The 23,613-nt window shown below is 44.5% G+C and overlaps 2 protein-coding genes across 8 annotated transcripts in view; one reads left to right on the forward strand and one right to left on the reverse strand.

The window, feature by feature from the left end:
* SNX29 (sorting nexin 29) overlaps positions 1-23,613 on the forward strand; it is a 580,852-nt gene that overhangs the window by 499,272 nt on the left and 57,967 nt on the right. The gene's annotated exons all lie outside the window — the stretch shown is intronic.
* CPPED1 (calcineurin like phosphoesterase domain containing 1) overlaps positions 11,694-23,613 on the reverse strand; it is a 125,151-nt gene continuing 113,231 nt past the window's right edge. For 3 of the 4 annotated variants that reach the window (XM_080678989.1, XM_080678990.1, XM_080678991.1), the window contains one exon: positions 11,694-13,287. In XM_080678989.1, coding sequence (XP_080535115.1) covers positions 13,058-13,287 — 230 coding nt within the window. In that variant the 3' untranslated portion in view covers positions 11,694-13,057. The remainder of the gene's footprint in view (positions 13,288-23,613) is intronic. The other variant, XM_080678992.1, reaches the window with a different exon arrangement.

Raw genomic sequence — 23,613 nt, forward strand, 5'->3', positions numbered from 1 at the left:
TTCCCCAGGAGGCCTGGCCCTCAAGGGGACTTTCTGCACCCCCACCCCCAGGGCAGCGCATGCTTTCCTGGGGAGACACAGGTGCGGCAGGAGCAGGGGACTCAACGTCTGTGTCTCCAGGTGGCGTTATTACCCGGGAGGTGGCGGCTCCTCCCAGCACAGCAGTCTCTGGAGCTGCTTCCTAATTTGGTCACAGCCAGCAGAGGGGACGAAGGGACGCAGGGGTGGGCAGGGTGTCGGTCTCCTTCCTGCACACCCACCCATCCTCGGACAGTCCAGCCTTCGTCCTGGGCCATGCCCCTGCCCCTGCCCCACGCGCAGCTCTCCTCGATAACCCTTCTCCCTACACTCAGCAGTCAGCAGAGTCCCCAGAGTTGAGTGAAACCTCAGAGGCCGGGTCCAAGGCTGGGTCACCAGAGTCGTGGATCTACACCTGAGATCCCAGGGCTGCCCCAGCCGCCCCTGTTCACCCTGCGGAGGGAGGGGAGGAGGGGGCCGCTCACCTCTCTGGCTTCCAGAGGCCTCCTCCCGGGCTTGCGGGAGACCTGCAGAGACCCAGCCCGGGCTGCGGGGCTGCTTAATGTGCTCCACAGCTGCCGGCCTCGGGCAAGCTCACTGCGGGCCTCCAGGGCACAGAGCCTCCTCTCCACCGCTGCCGTGCACCCAAGGCGCTTGGGAAACAGCCCTGGGGTGTCGGGGGCGGGGGTCTGCATTTTCACAAGCAACACCTAGCACACACAGAGGGAGGCCTGAGGACCGTGCTGGGGGCCTCCTGTTCTGTGGGCCTCTTCAGGCTTTTTACTGGAGACGGAGGGGCTTCAGCTGGGCCGGTTTTCTTCTTTCCTCGCGTTCATTTATTTCTGTTCTCTTAACGAGCAAAGGAGGGAGGCTCTGCAGAGACGGACAAGGAGACAAAGCTTTGTTATTACCAGTCACCCTCCCTGTTTACCCAAGGTTGCACGCTCACTGGAGGGGATTTGGAAACTACATAAAGTTCAAGGCCTGCGCGCACCATGTGCTGTGTGACCTTAGAAAACGTCTCTGACTTCTCTGAGCCTCTTTCCCGAGTCTGTCGGAGGGGGTGAATAATAATATCTGTCTATCTCAAGGGGCCATAAGTATTAAATGAGATCATCTTCATTACGAGTTCATTAACTATCAGCTGTTTATTTCATTAACAAACATTCATCGAGCACCTGGTATGCGCCAAATCCCTTGCTAAGCTGGGGATTAAAAACATTTTTTAAAAGGTCACTAAGCAGTGACCTTTTTGAAATGGTCTTTGCTCTTAAGTAGTTCAGTCTAACAGGAAAAGGATATATACTGCTATAATAGTTTATAGTTTATTTTCAAAATGCCCCAGACTTACCTTCCTTCATGTTTATTGAACCTCTGAGGTGACTAATATTGTGGATATTTTCTCGGTGAGGAAAGGGGTTCGGAGAGGAGCAGAGCAGGGCTGGGATGAAGGAGGCTGCCTGGGAAAGCACCCGTGTGCCCTCCATTCCCTCCCCCTCCCCACCACACTTCTGACAGGGTCCTCACAGCCCTCACATTCCAGAATTACCGTCTTCCCTAAACCTTCTGTAGAATTCAGTACCTGCTCAGCGATCTGTCTAGCCCAGGATGTAGTGGAAATGTCCGTGTTCCTGTGAAAGCCTTCTACCATCTGGTCCTTTCCGGATAAAAGTAGAGACGATTAGAGAGATGAACTCGAAGGTATTTACCCACACCTCCATGCATTTACCCCGAAACTAATGATTCCAGGCTTGTGAGATGTGAGTCACCTTCTCTTTTTCTCAAGAGTAGGGGGTCATTACCAACAGAAAGGGAAGGACCCCCTCTGTGCCACGCGTCTGACGGTGGGGTGCTGGAAATAACCTGTCACGTGGCGCAGAGGTGGACCAGGCCATCAGCAGGCGTCAGCTTCTTGGAGAAGCGTCCCCAGGCTCCGCTGCTGGAAGGAGGCCGGGCATGGAGCGCCCTCCGCGGAGGAGCTAAAGCCAGGGAGGCCGGCAGCCGCCCACAGCCCTCCCCAGCACCCCTGCCAGCACGGAGCGCAGGGTCAGGGGGCTGACCCTGGCTGCCATTCTAGACAGCTCTGTAATTATTCTTCAGCTAAGCAGAGACTTCTTGACCTTCTCATTTGGGAGCGTGTGTGTTTCCGATGTGTCTTTTATCTTGGCCTGATGCCCGAATAATTTTATTTCATTGTCTTCTCTGGGGTTATCATTTAGACCACAACCCCGGAATGTCAAGGCCGACTTGGTTTCTCTTTCCTTCTGCTTTTTCCTGTTGTTGAATTACCTTGAATGAGCCCACCGCCTCTCTGACCCCAGTGTCCCATTTGTGAAAGAAAACACTGTGATTGGATCATAACAATTGGAGACATAGAAGTCAGGACTCAGTTCACCACATTTCTGTCACCTGCTTCTGTCTTTCTCCTCTGTCATAATCAGGGCTGTGACCCTAATATTCCAAATGGCACCCCAGCACGGGCGGCTTCCTGGGGAGAGCTCTCACTGGTTTGCAGATGCCTGCCTTCTCCTGCGTGCTCACGTAGCTGAGAGAGAAGGAGAGGAAGGGAGAGAATCAGAGGAAGAGGGAGAGGGAGAGAGGGAGAGAGTGAAGAGAAGGAGAGAGAGATGGAGAGGGAGAGTTTGAGCTCTGGTCTCTTCCTCTTCCAATAAGGACTCTAAACCCAAAAGAACCCCACCTCATGAGCTCATCTAAACCTAACCACCTCTCACAAGCCCCGCCCCAACACGATCCCATTTGGGGGTAGGGCTTCAACATGCAGATGTGGGGGGTATAAACATGCAGTCCACAGCACAACACGACGGACTTCCTTCCCATATCCGAACATCTCTTGAAACTCAATTGTCAGATCAATCAATCTGGCTCTCCTCAGATGAAAGACGTCAATAAAGAAAAATGCTGTTATGACATCAAACAGCTGAAAATGAACCAGGGCATCAATTCATAAGCTGTAAATAGAATCGATTTTGAAAAATATAATAAGAGTGTCTATTCTATTTGGCGGAATAAAAGGCACCCAAGTGGTGACCTCACGACATAATAGAAGCACTCGAGGTTTTCATCTTTTTAATGCCACGGCGGGCAGGGAGGCTATGGCGCCGGTGGCACAGTGACAGGAGGGTTTTGATCTGATGGACAAGCCAGTGGCGTCCACCCCACTTGTCGGCTGCTCTGTCCCTGGGCCGGAAGAGGCTGGCGAGGAGCAGGTGCTCACTGAATACTGCAGAACTAACTGAGAGTCACGAAGGGGTGTCTGTCCGCCGAGTGGGCTGGCCTGATCTCTGGCTTCTTCCCTGAGCCTGCGCTGCCTCCTGATCCGTAGGGTGCGTTCCTCCCTGGCCTCGCCTGTAATCCCCTCGCCCAGCCCAGCTCTGGCTTAGAGGTGGAATGGGAGTTGAGATCGCCATATGGGATGTGTCTTAGTTGGGCCTCTCTTGGTTTGCAAACAACAGAAAACCGGCTTAAGCAAAGAAGGAGAGCTGTTGGTGCATTTCACAGAGCAGCCAGGCTTCAGGTACGGCTGGACCCAGGGGCTTATTTTGGGTCCTTACCTCTTCTTTCCTGTTCTCTCCCCGACCCCATTTCTCTGCTCTACTTTCCTCCTGATGCTTCCCTGCCAGCGGGGTTCTCTCCCAGCAGAGTCTCTCCTCTGACATTTCCAACACAAGTCCTGAGACTGTCTGACATGCTCACGTGGCCCTCTCTGCACCCTGGCACCAGAGCCAGGCCCTCTGATATGTCACGTGCACCCCTAAATCCCCCATGGCAAAACCCAGGACCGGGTCCAACCCCACCTACACGACAGGCTGCAGCAGGGGAGAGGCAGCCCCCAAACAAAACCAGACGGCGCAATGGAGGCTGCACGGGTATAAGCAACAGATGCCGGTGGCTCGTGGCGGTTCCCGGGGCCTGGAGTCACCTGGATGAAGGTTCGCTTTGGGGTGAATAGGAAGATTGTTAATAGGGTCCTAACGCCTCCCATGAAAGACGGATGAGCTGACGGCCGGGAGATGATTACAGTGAGACTGAGCCATGAGGTACACCAGCAGCACAGAGCGGTGGCAAGAAGTTGTGGAATGGCCCTAACCGTTTTGGCTCAGTGGTAGAGCGTCGGCCTGCGGACTGAAGGGTCCCAGGTTCGATTCCGGTCAAGGGCATGTACCTTGGTTGCGGGCACACCCCAGTAGGGGCTGTGCAGGAGGCGGCTGATTGATGTTTCTCTCTCATCGATGTTTCTAACTCTCTATCCCTCTCCCTCCCTCTCTGTAAAAAATCAATAAAATATATTTTAAAAAAAAGAATTTGCAGAATGGACATAAGAAGGAGCGAGAGGCAGCGGGGGAGCGTGGGCTGGAACACACGTGGGGTAACTGGGGCACACCCACCTCATTTAAGAGGACTGGGGGAGGGGCTCCGGGGAGGCGGCAGCATACACTCAGAGGGAGCTGTAGGCAAAGCAAGGTCCGGCTGGTCAGCCACGTCCCAGGGGCGAGCACAGCCCGAGCTCAGAGAGGAGGCGGGGAAGACGGGGACTGGGGACTGACCCAGACGGAAGGGTCAGTGGCAGCATCATCAGAGCCACTGAGGAAACGTGAACGGTGCCTCCTCCGGCCTCTGGTGGGGCGGGGCTTCTCCCTCACAGGTTTCCTGGAACCCAAGGCTGTGGGACGAGGAGGCAGCGCCGTGGCCAGACTCGCTCTCACGCTGTAATTAACTGTGTTAGAAGTCTTTCCTTCTCCAAAGCTCCACGGAGCGCTGCCACTGGGGGATTCAAAGGACTCCCCTGCCTTTTCCCTTTTAAACAAAAGCATGTGGTGAAGTTTATCAGAACCAATTACTATCTGTATCCGCTGTAATCCTTTAGGTATTGAACGTTTCCCTTTCTGTCGGGTTTGATCTTGAGACAGCGCATGGTGCCCAGGGGCGCATGGCTGCACTCGTGGGTTATTTAATCCGAATGTCGGGTGCTCAGCAGAACCCACCCAGCCAGACAGCCAGCTCGAGGGCCCTTGAAGGACCCGGCTGGGCCAGGGTCCGCAGGTGTCCCCGACAGAGACGCAGAGGGGAGGCCCCAGTTCTCCGGCATCTGTGCGATCACCTGCAGAAAGGCACACCTAGCCCAGGAAGGGAGTCCCATTTGTCAGCCCTGTGGGGGAGATGCTGCTGAACTGTCCACACAACACCAGAAAGCTTGTTTCCCGAAATGACCGTGAGAGCGTCTCTGTGGGAAGCCGGTTCATAGACGCGCCCTATGAAATCGCTCCATCCACACAAACAGCCAGACGGGCACTGGGGCCGGAGGGCAGAGGCCGCCGCTAATTAGACATGGCACCAGCATTCACACTCCGCTGGCCAATTATGTCGGGAGGTGTAAGTAAAGCTAATGAAACTTCCTTTTCATCTGTGCCAGGCGCTGCGGCCCCAGTAGGTGTGGAAGGCTGGACCAGAAACCCCTCTGCTGGAGATCTGGGAATGTGTGACTTTATTGCTCCAATTCCTTGGAGAGAGAGAGAGAGAAAAAAAAATAATAAAACCAAACAACCCTACTTAACTAAACTGAATAATTTTAAAAATAGATAAAACTTGGTTCCATTGGTCAGAGGAGGCATAATTTTGGAATGGAAAGAATTTGCTTCCCAGTCTGACTCTGAGGTGAGCAGAGGGACCTCCATGTTGGATGGAAGACAAACTGGGACCCTGATTGGTAACACGGCCCACCCTAAGCAGCTAAGGGGGCATGTCTGTTGTTCCTACCCCTCTGCTGCAGGAGGCTGCAGGCTTGCCCTGGGGCCAGGCCCTGGCAGGCTACCTCTGCAGTGAAAGAGATAGAGCCACATGGCCTGGGTTTGAACTCCAGCTCTGTTACTTGCAAGCTGTGTGATCTTGGGCAAGTTCCTTAACGTCTCTGTGCCTCAGTGTCCTCATCTGTGAAATGGGGACAACAACAGTACTTACTTGGTTGGGTTGCTTTCGCAGGTGAAGCACTCAGGAGAGTGACTGGACATTTAGCTGGCTTCCCTGCGGCTCAGCTGTCCTCTCCTCTACTGACCCGGGGCAGCTGCTTTTTTCCTTTCGAGGCTGAATTATAAAAATACTGACTGCTGCTTGCTTGTCATTGCACCCCCCCCTTCTCTTGTCCCTTTCCTAGTTGCCATCGCCATTCTCAGGGCCTTTGGTAATCATCACCAACAATCATATCCTAGGAATTCAGGAATATAAATCTATTTTTAAGGAGCCAATCTGGAAGACTCAACACATGAAAATAGTTGTCGGGAAATAGTGAGCCCCTTGTGAGGTACTGCAGGGATCTGTTCCGGGGGGGAGGGGTGGTGTGTGAAAAATCAAACGTGTAATGTTTGATGACAGTCAGCATCATCATTATTACTTATCGTGTGCATATTCTGCACCAAACACTATGCCAGTGCATTAAGAAATAAGCTCAGCTCTAGCAGGTTTGGCTCAGTGGATAGAGCGCCAGCCTGTGGACTGTGCACGTGCCCGGGTTGCAGACTCGATCCCCAGTAGGGGGCGTGCAGGAGGCAGCCGATCAATGAGTCTCTCTCATCATTGATGCTTCTACTTCTCTCCCCCTCTCCCTTCTGCTCTGAAATCAATAAAAAGAAAAAAAGGAAGGAAGGAAGGAAGGAAGGAAGGAAGGAAGGAAGGAAGGAAGGAAGGAAGGAAGGAAAGAAGGAAGGAGCTCATTTAAACCTTATAGGGAAGGTACTATATTGTACCTATTTTATAGATAAAGAAACCTAGTACCCCAAACAGGCCATTACCTGCCCAAGGCCACAGAGTTATTGAGTGACAGACTGGAACTCAGTCCCAGACAACAACTTTTCCTCCCACCTCCCTTCCCTGCCTCGCCTCCCCCTCCTTCCCTGGCTTGGATGGGGGGAAACAGAGCAGAGGCAGGGAGACTGGTTTGGAGGCTGTAGCAATGGTTCAGTGACCTGGATGACAGCCATACTATGGGGATGCCATTTACTGAGTGCCCACTGTGTGCCTGGCACAGGGCTGACTGCTCAACAGGCAGTCACTTCACCCTCACCCAGGTGCCATTATTTTGTTGTGCAGAGGAGGTTTGCAGAGGTTCAAAACTTGCCCCGAGATAGGCAGCCACAGTGGCCCGGATGGGATTTGGGTTCAGAGTCTGGAGCTCTGGGTGTCAACCACTGTGCCGCGGATCCAGGGCACTGGGCTATTCCCAGCGGTGAGAGATCAGACATGGCGCATGGGGCAAAGGCAGGGGTGGGGCTGGGTTTCCTGTTCCAGGCAGAGGTGCAGCGATGTCTCTCGTCAAGACCGGGAACAGCAGAAGAGAAACACAGCAGACGACAAAGTGTTATGAGAAGGGAGATGAATTACGTTTTTTGGAATGGTGTGCCCGAGTCATCTTTGGGGCATTGTCATGCTGTCCAGCTGGCATTTGGCATATGTGACTCCACCGCTTAGAAATTCACCTCATCCATCCTCCCTCCCTCCCTTCCTTCCTTCCTTCCTTCCTTCCTTCCTTCCTTCCTTCCTTCCCTTTCCTCCCTTCTTCCCTCCCTCCCTTCCTTCCTCCCTTCCATGTTTTTTATTGATTTCAGAGAGGAAGGGGAATGGAGAGGGAGAGAGAGAAAAACATTGATGTGAGAGAGAAACATCGATGGGCTGTCTCCTGCACGCCCCCTACTGGGGATCGAGCCCACAACCTGGGCATGTGCCCCTACCGGGAATCGAACCAGCAAATCCTTGGTGCATGAGACAATGCTTAATCAACTGAGTCACACTGGCCAGGGCTCTCCTCATATACGGTTTATGTGGAAGTTATCATCACAAAAGTGCTAATTAATGCTATTGGTGTCAAAGCACCCCAGGGACAGCAGGGTACAGAGAAGGCTGCCTGGGACATAGGAAGCATCAATATTTAATGCTCTCAATGAAGTCAAAGGGTGCTGTTTGCTGGTGCTTAGCACAGGGTGTGGTATGGGCTTGGCAGGGTCTTGGGGATGGAGGAATAATCAGAGGGAAGGCTCATGATATGGGAGGGTCGCTGAGTGGAGTACATCAGTAGGGAGTGAACAAATATTTATAAGGTATGCCAGGCCCTGGGCCAGGTGATGAGAAAGGATGCTGATCCTGCCCTCAGGGGCCCGTGGCTTGTCTGACAAACGTGAGAGACGGAGAAGTGCAGCGTGCATGATAAGTATGGTGCAATTCCGTTTAAGTGGCTTTTCAGGAAACCTGGGACAGCTAGGATATGTAGTTGAGAATATGATGTTGCAGTGGTAGTTTCAAGAAAAGCAAATTCCATATTTCAAAGACCGTATAAGAGACGACACTGTCTAATTTTTCTATGAACGTCTGAAAGGACAATTTTAAGGCCCAAGGAGAGACTTTCATATGGCAGAGTAGTAAGCTACACCCTACCTCTGCTCTTTCACGGTCCCAAACACACCCAGATGGTCAGCCCAGAGGCAGGGCTTCAGTGGAAGCCAGATGGCCACCCGTTCTCTAGGGATGGTCACCACTTCCATATATCTTTACTCACTTTATTCCATATTCATTGCCAAGTATGCACTGAGCAGCTTCCTGGTGCCCCAGGCACAGAGCTAGGCACAGATTGGGAAGAGAGCATGAGACAGACAAGTCCTTGCTGTTCTGGAGCTTGCATGCTGGTGGGGGATACACACCAAGAGAGTCTTCATGATGCCTCTGAGGGAAGTACAAGGGAGTGAGGAGGTGCTGCCTGGGGATGAAGAGCGGGACCACAGACAGGGTGGTGAGGGCCGGCCACTCTCAGGAGTGATTTTTGAACCAAGATCAAAATGATGACCAGAAGTTAATGTCCATCAGAGGAAACACCAGTGCAAACGGCAGTGGGATGGCCAGCAGGGGCCAGGCGGCGCGAACGAGGCTGAGAGGCAGAGTGGGGCAGTGAGTGGGGCCTGCCTGGAAAGCCATGGGAAGGAGTCTGGACTTTAGGTGAGGTGCAAAGTTACTCTAATGAAGAAAATTACCTTTTACAGACAAGAATCAGAGGAGAATAATGAAGAAGAATGAAAGGTATCTGATAATTATTCATATTCAATAAACTTTATTTACATAGATAAAACCTAAAGGAAAAATCAATCTGCACATTTTGTGCTTGTATGGTCACTAATGTTAAAAAGAATAATCGAAATAAACATCAGTGAGAGGAAAAAGAGAATTTAGTAAGTAAATCTTTTCTAGAAAGATGCTAGAAGTCATTATTCTTAGCAACCATATATGAGCTCTCTGATGACATAAGACAGTATTCTGTGAAGTTATAAGAAAAATCAGTATCACTTGTCAATTACTATCTTTTGCACATGCAACCAAAACTGCTAAGGTTATCAGAACAAGAAATCCCTGGTGTCTATTACACAAAGCTTTTAACAGAACTTACCTTGACAACTTATTCCTAATCATCTCCCCCAGCTTAATACAATATTGCCACTTAACTTCATGACTCACATAGCTGTTTTAGGCACTACGTGGGGAATAAGTTTTAAGAGTTCAAGTAAATGCAAATGATGTTTTGCTACCTTTTCTCAAAAGATTTCATGTTAGAACATAGACTATAACATTAAACTGTATTATGTGTATATAGTTTCTACAGATGTACATAACTTGGCATCTTTTGCAAGTACATAAAATAAACCTCAGTGTTTGCCTTATCACTCTATCAGGAACCCACAATCTCGTAATGCTGAAAAGCACAAGCTATGATGAAATGTTCTGTCTGCTTGTTCCATAAAGTTTACTGGATTCACCCCACCCCACCCCACCCATTTTCCAACCTCGGGAGAAACATCACTGAAGACTAGCGATAAACTTACTGTAAAAAGTGAAGCAGTTAGATGATCATCTCCCCACTGGGCCTGCAAAGAGTCTTGGCCATCCAATTTCAGATCACTTTAAATGACCTTCCCCTTTGGCAGCCTCCTGTCTTCCCCCCAATTACAATGACTAATTGGAAGGGGGAGCATTCAGTGGCACTCCTTGCGTGGAGAGAATGCCAAGTTCCCTACCCCTGGGGCAGGAACTGTAAACAGGATAGCATTTACCACTGATAGCATTTACCACTGTGGGCAGAGCTGTGTCCTGTGGCCCATTATAGTGCACGAAATTTGTACACTTGGGGCGGGGGGGTGGTCCCTCAGCCTGGCCTGCACCCTCTCGCAGTCCAGGAGCCCTTGGGGATGTCCGACTGACCACTTAGGGGCCTAAGCCGTCAGTTTGACATCCTTAGCACTGCCGTGGAGACAGGAGAGGCTCCCACGACCACCACTGCGCTCGCCAGCCGTGAGCCCGGCTTCTGCTGAGCGGCGCTCCCCCTGTGGGAGCACACTGACCACCAGGGGGCAGCTCCTACATTGAGCATCTGCCCCCTGGTGGTCAGTGCCTGTCATAGCAACTGGTTGTTCTGCCATTCAGTCAATTTGCATATTGGCCTTTTATTATATAGGATTCTGTTTTCCCATCTCTTCCAGTGAAAATTCTTCATCTGCAACAATCTGCTTCTGGGGCAGGCTATGCCACCATGAACCTGATGCAATTCAGAGAAGGGGCTCTGTGAACCCCAGATGAAGTCCCAGGTCCTCCAGCTAACACTGGGTTCTTGCCCAGGAGAGATGGTCAAAGGTGCCAAATATTATAATGCTGGCAAGGGCAAAGCTGGTACATTTTTTAAAAATTGATTCTACAGAGTGAGGAAGGGAGATAGAGGTAGAGAAACATCAATCAGCAGCCGCCTGTATGACCCCCACTGGGGGCTGTGCCCGACAGCGAATTGAACTGGTGACCTCTTGGTACATGGAACGACGCCCAACCTACTGAGCCACTGTCACCATTAAAAACTTTTTCCAGGAGCACAGGCTTAGCAGTGGGGCTGCTAGCTTCTTGGTCCGTCCTTCCCCACGGAAGAGCTGTATGACCTTGGCCAAGTGGCACAGCCTCTCTGAACCAAAGCACCTCAAACAGCATTTAGAACAGAATAAACACCCCAAAACCATAGCACTTATGACCATGAGTGTTTTCTTGTTTTTCACAGTAGAAGGCACTTGTTTACCATCCTTTTTTTAAAGAAAAAGGAATCATAAGTGAATGCATTGGTACTTATCTATTATCAGAATGATACATATTTACAAAATCACTTCCTAACTTCCTCCTGAGCCTCTCACCATGAAAATATTGCTGTTTGGTTACTTTAAAAATGGTGAGAGTTTCACAGGATTCCCTATTGTTAGCATATTCTTGCTGTGTTTTGAATCAGTTCTTTTACTTATTAGGTTTTTGGGAAGGAGGCTTAGTAAATTTAATTTCTGTTGCTTTTAATTATCTCTGTATCCTCTGCCAAAACTCCGGTGCCACAGCCCATAGCGTTTGCACCCGTGACACCACAGAGATGACTGGGTCAGGCCATTGTGCTTAATCTCTCCCCTTCCCAGGAGCCCCACGCCTGCCTTTATGGTCCGGGCACATGATCCTGGTACCTAATCCTCAGTGTTACCTCCCACGCCCCACACGTGTGGCTGTTAGTTACGCCACTTACTGAGTTTCCTCTTCCTGAACTCATCTCCACACCTGTTGTAAAGAAAAAATGAATACAAAGCAAGAACGCAGCAAAATCCCCAAACAAGGGCATTCTAATTTTGAACATTTTTAATTTTCCTGTGCCACATATCAATGAGCTATAGTGTGTCACCGATCTATAGTATAATTAACTTCTTGTCTTTTGTTCCTTATGAATTTACATATCCAATTATCTTTCTATTTACTTTCTCATGGTTTTGCTACGTTGACAAAAACTTCTTAACAAGATAGTCTTAATGGGTTTTGCAGTTCATTTGTAAGCAGCCGGTTGTTGAAGACATTTCAGGATGAGGGAGTGCTGCTGCGTGACGCTGTGAGGTGTTCCTGGCAGGACTGGAGTACCCACGTTCCCTGTCCATCAGGACATCTGCAGAAGCAGACCACATGGATGAAATAACAGTGTCAGGAGCTGCGGAGAAGACGCAGCAAAGCAGACTGCATGGAAACAATGCCGATTTCACCATCCTCGCTCCACTGCACTGGGGCAGTGAATCAAAGTCGGCGCCAATTCCATTAAAGTGGCTGAAAGCAGTTTTTGCCCCATTGAAATTTCTGCTTTGATTCTTTTGAGAACTCTTGTCTCAATTCCCACTTTTCCTGTCAAAGTCAACACGGTGAAGAGTCTCAGGAATGGAGAGTCATTCTGATGGCACAGGACAGCAACCTGTGGAGTTCCTGCAGTATCCAGTGTGAATAAACTCAGAATGTGCGCCAGGCGACTTTAGGGCTCTGCTTCTGGCCTCTCGGATGAGACTTTTATAGATGGCTAATTTATGTGCAAAGATGACTTTTCTAGTCACCAAGAAGGCAAACTCAGCTCTGACTTGTGCCAACTGCATCACCAGCATAGGCCTCGGCATCTGACAGCTCCGTGTTAAAGTGAGTGTGCCTACACAGCTCTGGTAGGAGGAGAGTTGTCTGCTTTGTTAGGAGGGAAAGGAGATGTCCTTCCTGTTGCCAAGCATCAGAGCCATGACTACAATTTAACTGATTAGATGCAGTTTGTTCGAGGAATTACCCAAGATTACACTTGGATAACAGTTGGGATTGAGGTCCATAGGTAGACACTCACCATATGCTGCGAGAAAACAATTTGATTCAAAAACAGAGAATTTGAGATAGTTGAGAAACACATCATTAGGAAAATTTATTCAAACACTCACACAGAGATATTCCAGCATCATTTATTCTCTTATTCCCAGGCTCCAACCCTCATCCAGCCCCTTCTCTTTCTTAAAGGGAAGGCAGCTCTACTTGAAATGTAATTCAGAATGGGACCCAGCTCTCTGATTTATGCAAAGGACATAAATTCACAAATCTGCCTGGATACTTCTTTATTCAGAAGTGATTGTATGCAGCTGCTGTTTCTGGCAAAATTAAGACAGTGGAAGTGACTGGATCATAATGGCAATCATTTTTCCTTCATTAAGTCCATCAGGTCACCTTCTATTCCCCTCTCACTCAGCTCGTCCAAACTGTAGTACCGATGAATGATTTTCTCAGCGGTGACCACCACGACTCGGACCCCATGGGTATCGTTGCCCAGCTGGCACCCGATGGCAGATGACACCACGACATCAAGGTTCTGGTAGGTACCCCCAGCATTCCTGTGGTAGTGGCCCGAGAACACAGCTTTGACACCTGCAGGAAAGGGAAAAAACATTAGGGGGCCAAGGATTTCCATTTAGGTAACTGAGGGCTCCAATGTTTTCTTGTTTAGACAGTAATATATTATTATATTACACACATACTATTATTCAGTGTATAATAATTAAGAGGCAGCATATGTGACATCCAGAATCTTCAAGGATAGCTCATACATACAACTAGAGGCCCGATGCACGAAATTCGTGCACGAGGCTTGGCCCTCACAGCCGCGGCGGCTTGCCTTGGCCCTCGCAGCCCTGCCTTCGTCCAGAAGGTCGTCCGGCCGTCTGGTCTAATTAGCATATTATGCTTTTATTATTATAGATGTTATCATATTTGTCCTAATAACTGGTCCAGGAAAGTATTAGGGAAAAACAGACAAGGAACAGAAGGTGAATGATGGGGAGAGATGACGAAGGCTGAAGGAAATCTTTTGAGGGCATTATGAGAGCCATACAATCCAAGTTATATGTCTATGAAAAATAATGTCGATGGAGTTCTAGTCAAGATAGAACAGCATGTTCAATATTTAATGTACATCTTCCCACCTCAAACTTAAAGCAATGATGGATAACACATAAAAAAGAAAACCGAAGGATAGAGGCAACCTTAACATCCAAATGAATAATGCTATGGACCAGAAAAAAAATAGGAAGGCAGAGCAATGAGTGGGGTTACTTTGCTTCTGGGAGTTAAGCTTTTATGGTAAGATATCGAGACTGAAAGCACTTTCTGTGAGAGGAGGAAATGAAGCTTGATCCCCGTTTGAAATAGAGGTGGCAGGAGTGCCTATTTATGGGAGGAGACTGAAGAAAACTGCTGTTGCCTGTTGCCCGATGCCTGGGGCCAGGGCAATGCTGTGCTGGTATGTTAAACAAGTATTTTGCACACATGCACACACAAAAAAAAGACCTGATTTGTAATGTTTCCTAATCTCCATGGTTTAAACACTCTTATCATGGCCATTTTCAAATGACCAACATGATGTTATTGAACCGGAGCAGGAAGAGATGCCTCGAGCACCATGCTATAGTGTTTCCACTACACGAACACAAAGGCTGCAACCTTGAGAGCGCGGATATTAGTAATCTATGGCAAGATAATTAGAAAATGCTAAGTTTTGAGTATTTATTACCTTTACTGTTTAATATAATTTACTTAATGGTGAGTTCGTATAATTTAAACTATGGCTATTTAACAACTAGCTCACACGATTCCTTAAAATTTAATCATTGATTTTTGTGAGCTGGTAGGAGCTTTCTCTAGCACACCACTGGGCTAGGGCTTATAGCAGCCTATGGTCTAGGAAGGAAGGAAGACACAGGCTCAAGTCGAGGAACTGAAACACATTTTCCCAATAAATCACTATATTATAAGGCCTGGACCTGGATGGTGGCTGGGGTGGAGTAAACGAAACCATAGACGGGGAGAAGTTAATCAAGAGAGAAAATAGGAGAAAAACAAAACCAAAAAATCTCTTACTCAAACTGAACCTGAAATTAAAAAATTCCACCACCCATGAAGAAATCTCATGCAAAGTAAGATGGTCTACAAACTCTTCAATTAGGAACACAAATTCATTCCAGATTAAATCAATGATATAAAACTGCCTGGGAAATATTTTAAGTAAATGGGTTAATTTAAGTAAAGGACTAACATCCATACTTGTTATGAAGCAAAATAGGCATAAATTGAATGAGAATAGTTGATAATAAAAATTTAGAAATGGTGGACATAAAAGACATTACCATTAAAATTTAAAACAAAAGCAACTCTCAACAAGTGGCATACATTCTAGACTTGGCACTAATAAAAGATCTCATGTGGTATTAGTGAATTAAAAGGTAGAATTGAGGAACTGAACTGAAGACGACACGGAGACCCAGACACAAGTGATATGAACAAGCAGTTCAAAGAACCTGAAAGATAGATTAAGAGGTATCAATAGGTTCTCAAAAGAAACTGAACAGGAGAAATGAGTAAACAGTAGTAAGACTAATTTGAAGAAATAATAGCTGAGAGTTTTTCATATCACAGTAAAATTGTAGAGCAGGAAAGAGAAAAAAGCTTAAGATAACATGGTAAAATATTACAAAGGAATGACAATTAGATAGGGGCATCTGAGCAATAACAGAATCAAGGAGTTATATCTTCAAAATGTTGAGGGCAAATAACTACACACATCAAATTTTATACCTAGTTAAACCATCATTCAAGTTTAAGGGCAAAATAAATACATGTTTGGACACATAAAGACTAAAAGTTTACCACTTCCAAACCTTCACTAAGAAGACATAAATAAATGGAAGGCTATACCCACTTGTGGAATGAAAGGATTAATATTGTTAAAATGTGTTTACTATCTAAAGCAATATATAGATTCAATATAACCCCTATTAAAATACAAGTGGTATTCTTCTAAGAATTAGAATAACTAATCCTAAAATTTATATGACACCATAACAGACCCTGAATAGCCAAAGAAATTTTGAGAAAGAACCAAGTGGGAGGTATGATGCTCCTTGATATCAAACTATACTACATCACTACAATAATCAGAACAGCATGGTACTGGCATAAAAACAGATATATAGATCAATGGACTAGGAAAGAGAGCTTAGAAATAAATCCTTGCTTATATGGACAATTAATCTATGACAACAGAGGTAAGGATATTCAATGGGGTAAAGATAGTCTCTTCATTAAGCAACTTTGGGAAAACTCGACAAATACATGCAAAAAAAAAAAAGAAAGAAAGAAAGAAAGAAACTAGATCACCTTCTTATACCATATAAAAAATAAACAGAAAATAAATGAAGGACTTAAATGTAAGACCTGAAACGCTAAAACTCCTAGAAGAAAACACAGGCAGTCAAACTCTCTGACATCACTCATAGCAACTTTTTTTTTTGGATATGTCTGATCAAGCAAAGAAAACAAAAGAATAAATAAACAAAGGGGACTTCATCACACTAAAATGTTTTTGCACAGTGAAGGAAACCATCAACAAAACGAAAAAACAACCTACTGAATGGAAGAAGATATTTGTCAATGACATCAGATAAGGGGTTAATATCCAAAATACATAAGGAACTCATATAACTTACTAAAAAAAATCCAATCCAAATAAAAAATGGAAAGTGTACCTCAATAGACATTTCTCCCAAGAGGACACACAGATGGCCAACAAATGAAAAGATGCTCAGCATCACTAATCATCAGGGAAATGCAAATTAAAACCACAAGGTATCATCTCACACCTGTCAGAATGGCTATCATCAATTAACCAACAAATAAGTGTTAGCACAATGTGGAGAGGGAACCCTCACACACTGTTGCATGTGGGATTATAAACTGGTGCAACCACTGTAGAAAACAATATAGAGATTCCTCAAAAAATTAAAAATAGATCTGCTGTATGATCCATCAATTCCACTTCTGGGCATTTAGCCAAAGAAACAAAAACGCCTATTCAAAAAGATATATGCATCCCTACATTTATTACAGTATTACAAGAAATAGCCAAGATATGAAAACAACCTAGATGTCCATCAATAGATGAATGGATAAAGAAGATGTGGATGTATATGCAATGAAATATTATTTAGATATATAAAAAGAATGAAATTTATCATTTGAGATAACATGGATAGACAGAGAGTATTATGCTAAGTGAAATAAGTCAAACAGAGAGACAAACACCACATGAAGGAATGGGAATACAAAAAAGTTGCATTTCATGTAAATATAATGAATTTGCCTTCATACAAAATTTTAAAAATTGGAAAAGAACATTATCAAGAAAATGAAAGATAACCCATGGAAGGATCTAATATCCAGAAAATAAAAAAGAACTCTTACAATTCAACAACAAAAAGAAATAACCAGAAAGGCTTGTGGTTTAGGGGACAGAGAAAGCATAGGCTTCTAGAGCGGGATTAAATCTTGCCACAAAGCACCCAGAAACCAGCTAAGATAGGTCTCAAAATGATACTCTGCCCCACCTCCTATGTGTTTTGTCTTAAGTATAGGCTTTAATAATTTGTTCAATTTTTTTTTTTTGCATTTACAGGAAACTTAAAGATTATTTATAAAAGATTACAACTCTTTTAGGAATTATTTGGTTTTGCACATTAAGAGGCCCATACATTTATTAACTCTTTACAACCGTCAGTTCATCACAATCTATTACAGTGCATAACAAAATATGCAACTGCTTTAAAAATAAAACATAGCTTTGAACTGAGTAGGGAAGTAAATGGGATTTCTTATTCTGGTTTATCTTGAGGTGCTTTAAGTGTGATGTCAGAAGCTTTTGTTAGGTCAACTAAAATGGAGAGCAAAAGAGAATGGAGAGAATTGACCTGGAGCTCGCATCTGCCATGGCTAAATCTTTAATTACCTTTGATGGCTGGTGGGATAATGTTGGAAAAAAGTTTATGAAACCTCTGGCCATATTTTGCTCTGCTTCTCCCAGGATTAAAGATTCTGGGAGAACATTAAGAATGAGACTGCAATAGAAAATTGTCAAGATTTGGGAAGATGGCTGCTGATGGGAAGGCAGACTGCAAGATAGCGTGTGAGAGAATGAGAGGAGAGTGTGTGGACGTACAGGGAGTGTATATTTGTGGGTGAGGGTCAGCTATACTCCAAGGGACTGTTGGGGACTGCCGGACTGGGATCCCCTGACCGGGGCAGCCTACACTGCTGCTGAAATTTCTCTCGAAGCAACGGGCTCTACCGCAGAGACCACACCATCTTGAAGGGGAGAGTGGCTGTTATTGAAAGACTATACATACCGCGACTCTACCAACAGAACACCCAGGGACCAACTGCAAACCTAGGAACACCGGATCTCAGGCAGCGTGAATATGCTGACTCGGAGGAGCTCTGCACCTTCTCAAGGAAAGGTCAGATTATGCCTAGGGAAAGGTGAGGTCTGCGATCCAGGCTGGAGAAAGAAATGTGCGAAACAGGATCTAGAGGTTGGGGGAAGTCTCTGCCCGACAAAATCCGCGGCCATGATCCACGAATGTGGAAGGGGATCCACAGGCTGCTGGCAGAAAGGAACTCTAAAAATCAACCCATAGCTGGACTGGGCGCAAAAAGGCAGCGTGAAATTTTTACCAGTGTGCCGGCTGCTTAGTGCCAGGGAAAAAAGACATGCACAGAGATGATCATAGAGTTGCGCGCAGTGCCAGAGGCTAAAAGTCAAGTTTGTGCACTTACTCTGGCTTTTTTTTTTTTCTTTTTCTTTTTTTCTCTTTAAAACCTTGCTTTTGATTACTAAGCCCGATACTTAGAATCACCCAATTGAGGACACTCTAAGAGACTGCAGGGGAAAGTTGTTTCTGTGGAACCTGGGGATCAGAATGGGGAATAACGATCAGAGAACCAGCTCTGGGGCAGCCCCTTCCCCCAAACAGTATTAAGTGCGACTGGGAAAACAAAATCAAAACACTAGCTAGAGAGGACTTATAGACCCAGAGGGCAATCCAGAAACATTGCCACCCAGGGGTTGAATCACAAAGTGACTCTTGTGTAAACACAAATAAAGGAGTATAAGAAACAAGTACTGCCTGCTTGAAAATCAGGACTGTGGCTTACAACACTAAGGAGCAGTGGAATGCAGGGAACTTCAATACTGTCCTGACTAGGAAACAGGCATGCCAAACAGAACAGTAGAGGAAGTGAATGACATTCACTACTGCACATTTTTCTTTTTTTTTTTCTCGTTGTTCCCATGCTTTCGGCACAGAGTCATCCACATGAAGAATAACCCTGTTTCCTAAGATGGGGTTTAGTTTTAGCTCCCACTGGAATGCACCAGCCAACAGGGAAGTGGTCAGGTGCAGTGGCGGGTGGCTAATTATTTTCATCTTTTACTTAAGAAACTAATTTTTTTCTTTTTTTCCTCACTTGATTTTACCTTTTTAATTATTACATTTTTATTTTTAATCAGTATTATTAATACTATTTTACCTTTTTTAAAAAAGTGTCATTTTATTTTCTCTAGTTTATTTTGGGATTAGTGTTCTACATTTTATTTTCATCTTTCCTTTAGCATCATTTTACTCTATCTCAACTTTACCTTTATGCCAACACTCTCTTCCTCACTTTCCCCCTTTTGTTGTCCTGTTTCTCTTACCCTACTCTTGTTTTAGATTTTCCTTCTTTTTACCCTGTTAAAAATTCATCCTACTTATATATCTAATTTCCAATCCCCTGCTCTAGGTCCATAAACACCTCTCTCTTCTCTTTCTTCACTATCCAAATTTTTTTCCTCTCTGTCCTTTTGTTGCTTGCTTGATTGTTGATTATATTGGTATTTTTTATGCTTATTTATGAGATTGTTTCACTTTTTCTTTTTGTTTTATTGTTTTGTTTTTTGCTTCTGTTTTTCCTTGCCTTGCCTGATATTAGTTGTTTGTAGTTTGCATTCATCTCTAGGTATTTGTTGCTTGCATTTATTGGGATTAGTGGCTGTTCTATTGGAGTTTTCTCCACATATAAATAGTTCCCCCCACTTCTTTTTTATTTTCTTTCTTTTCTCTCTTACTTTTTTCTCCATATCATTTTTGCACTCCTTTTCCTCTTCTTTCTTTCTTATCCCCTAATACTCTTTTATCTGGTGGTCACCTTTATTAGGGGGTATTAGTATCATGAATACATTTGTGTTCAGTGCCTTGTGCATTGTGCCTTGTTGTGTTGTACTTTGTGCCTTTAAATCAACAAAGGAGAGAGAACTACATAACCAGACACCCAGAGAAGAGAGACCATGGGGAGACAAAGAAACAGACCGCATATGAAAGAAAAGCAGGCATCACCAGAAAAGGAAGTAAACGAAATGGAGGCAAGCAACCTGTCAGAGAAAGAATTCAGAGAAATGGTGATAAGGTGGCTGAAAAGAATGGAAGACAAATTCAACAATATGTGTAGGAACCAAGAGGAAATGAAGAAGAACCAAGAAGAAATGAAAAATGACATCGCTGCTATAAAGAACTCAATAGAAAGCATCAACAGTAGACTAGAGGAAGCAGAGGACCGCATCAGTGTGCTAGAACACAAGGTAGAAAAAAATACCCAAGCAGAGCAGCTTCTAGAAAAAAAAAATTAAAAAGCAGGAGGAGAGTCTAAGAGAACTTTGGGACAACACGAAACAAAACAACATCCGCATAATAGGGATTCCAGAAGGAAAGGAAACTGAGCAAGGAATAGAAAACCTGTTTGAAGAAATAATGACAGAAAACTTCCCTGATATAGGGAAGAAAAAAACTCACACAAATCCAAGAAGCTCACAGAGTCCCAAACAAAATGAACCCCAAAAGACCAATTGCAACACACATTATAATTAAATTGGCAAACGCCAACAACAAAGTAAGAATCTTAAAAGCGGCCAGAGAGAGACAGAAAGTTACCTACAAAGGATCCCCCATCAGACTAGCAACTGATTTCTCAACAGAAACTCATCAGGCCAGAAGGGAATGGAATGAAATATACAAAGTCATGCAAAGGAAGGGTTTGAATCCAAGGATACTGTACCCAGCAAGGCTATCAATCAAAATTGAGGGTGAAATCAGGAGCTTCATAAACAAAAAAGGACTAAGGGAGTTTATTACCACCAAACCAGCAATGCAAGAAATGCTAAAGGGTCTGCTGTAAAAAAAAGAAATAGGAAGTGAAGAAGGAACACAGAGGTAAAGAATAAAAATGGCGACAAATAAGTACCTATCAATAATAACTTTAAATGTAAATAGATTAAATGCCCCAATCAAAAGACATAGGGTAACTGAGTGGATAAGAAAACAAGACCCATATCTGCTATCTACAAGAAACCCACCTCAGAAAAAAAGACGCACACAGACTGAGGGTGAAGGGATGGAAAAAGGTTTTTCAGGTGAATGGAAATGAGAAAAAAGCTGGGGTAGCAATATTTATATCTGACAAATTAGATCTCAAAGTGAAGGACATAAAAAGAGATAAGGAAGGCCACTTCATAATACTAAAGGGAGCAATCCAACAAGAAGAAATAACTCTGGTAAACATATACGCACCCAATACAGGAGCACCCAAATACATAAAAAAAACTTCTGGAGGATATGAAGGGAGAGATTGACAGCAATACAATCATAGTAGGGGACTTTAATACCCCACTATCACCATTGGACAAATCCTTTAAACAAAAAATCAGCAAAGAAACATCAAATCTTAAATGACTCACTAGACCAGATGGAATTAATTGACATCTTCAGAACATTTCACCCCAAAGCCACAGAATATACATTCTTCTCAAGTGCACATGGGTCATTTTCAAAGATAGACCATATATTGGGTCACAGGCAAAGTCTCTTCAAATTCAAGAAGATAGAAATCATATCAAGCATCTTCTCAGATCACAATGGCATAAAACTAGAAATCAACTACAATAAAAACAATCCCCCCCCAAAATCAAACAGCTGGAGGCTAAATAGCATGTTATTGAACAATGACTGGGTTACCAGAGAGATCAAGGAAGAAATAAAAAACATCATGGCAACAAACGACAATGAAAACACAACAATCCAAAATCTATGGGACACAGCGAAAGCAGTCTTGAGAGGGAAGTTCATAGCTCTACAAGCCTACTGCAAAAAACAAGAAATAATGGTAATGAATTACCTAACCCTAAACTCAAAGAGTTAGAAAGAGAGCAACAAGAAAAGCCCAGTGTAAGCAGAAGGAAGGAAATAATAAAGATCAGAGCGGACATAAACAATATAGAGACCAAAAAAAAAATACAAAAGATCAACAAAACCAAGAGCTGGTTCTTTGAAAGAATAAACAAGATTGATGAACGTCTAGCCAGGCTCACCAAGAAGCAAAGAGAGAGGACTCAAATAAACAAAATCAGAAACGAAAGAGGAGAAATAACAACAGACCCCACAGAAATACAAAGGATTGTTAAAAAATACTATGAACAACTCTATTCCAACAAACTAGACAACCTGGAGGAAATGGACATATTCCTAGAAAAATCCAACCTTCAGAAACTCAATCAGGAAGAATCTAAACATCTCAATAGGCCAATAACTATGGAAGAAATTGAAGCAGTCATCAAAAAGCTTCCTGCAAACAAAAGCCCGGGGCCAGACGGCTTTACAGGGGAGTTTTACCAAACATTCAAGGAAGAACTAAAACCTATCCTCCTCAGACTATTCCAAAAAATTCAAGAGGAAGGAACACTTCCAAGTTCATTCTATGAAGCCAGCATCACCCTAATACCAAAACCAGTAAAGACAACACAATGAAAGAGAATTACAGGCCAATATCCCTCATGATCATAGATGCCAAAATCCTTAACAAAATTCTAGCAAATCAGATCCAGCAGTACATCAGAAAGATCATACACCATGACCAATTAGGATTTATCCCAGGAATGCAAGGATGGTACAATATCCGAAAATCAATAAATGTGATACATCACATAAACAAATTGAGAGATAAAAATCACATAGTCATATCAATTGATGTAGAAAAAGCATTTGACAAAATCCAACACCCTTTCTTGATAAAATCTCTCAGCAAGGTGGGAATTTCAGAAGGATCATACTTCAACATAATAAAAGCTATATATGATAAACCCACAGCCAAAATCATACTCAATGGGCAAAAACTAAAACCATTTCCCCTAAGAACAGGAACAAGACAGGGATGCCCACTCTCACCACTCCTGTTTGACATAGTACTGGAAGTATTAGCCATTGCAATTAGACAAGAAGAAGAAATAAAAGCATCCAAATTGGAAAAGAAGAAGTAAAACTGTCTTTATTCGCAGATGACATGATATTGTACATAAAAAACCCGAAAGACTCAATCAAAAAATTATTAGACTTAATTAATGAATTCGGCAGTGTAGCAGGATACCAAATTAACGCCAAGAAATCTATGGCATTTCTATACACTAATAGTGAACTTACAGAAAGAGAGACTAAAAAAGCTATCCCATTTACTATCGCACCAAAAAAATTAAGATACCTAGGAATAAACTTAACTAAGGAGGTAAAAGACCTATACGCAGAAAACTACAGGACACTGAAAAAAGAGATAGAGGAAGACGTACACAGATGGAAGAACATACCATGTTCATGGATTGGGAGAATCAACATCATTAAAATGTCCATACTACCCAAAGCAATCTATATATTCAATGCACTCCCCATTAAAATACCAACGGCATATTTCACAGACCTAGAAAGAACTCTCCAAAAATTCATCTGGAATAAAAAAAGACCTCAAATAGCTGCAGCAATCCTGAGAAAGAAGAACAAAGTAGGTGGGATC

This window comes from Plecotus auritus, assembly GCF_963455305.1.
Source record: "Plecotus auritus genome assembly, chromosome: 7".
Taxonomy (NCBI): Eukaryota; Metazoa; Chordata; class Mammalia; order Chiroptera; family Vespertilionidae; genus Plecotus; species Plecotus auritus.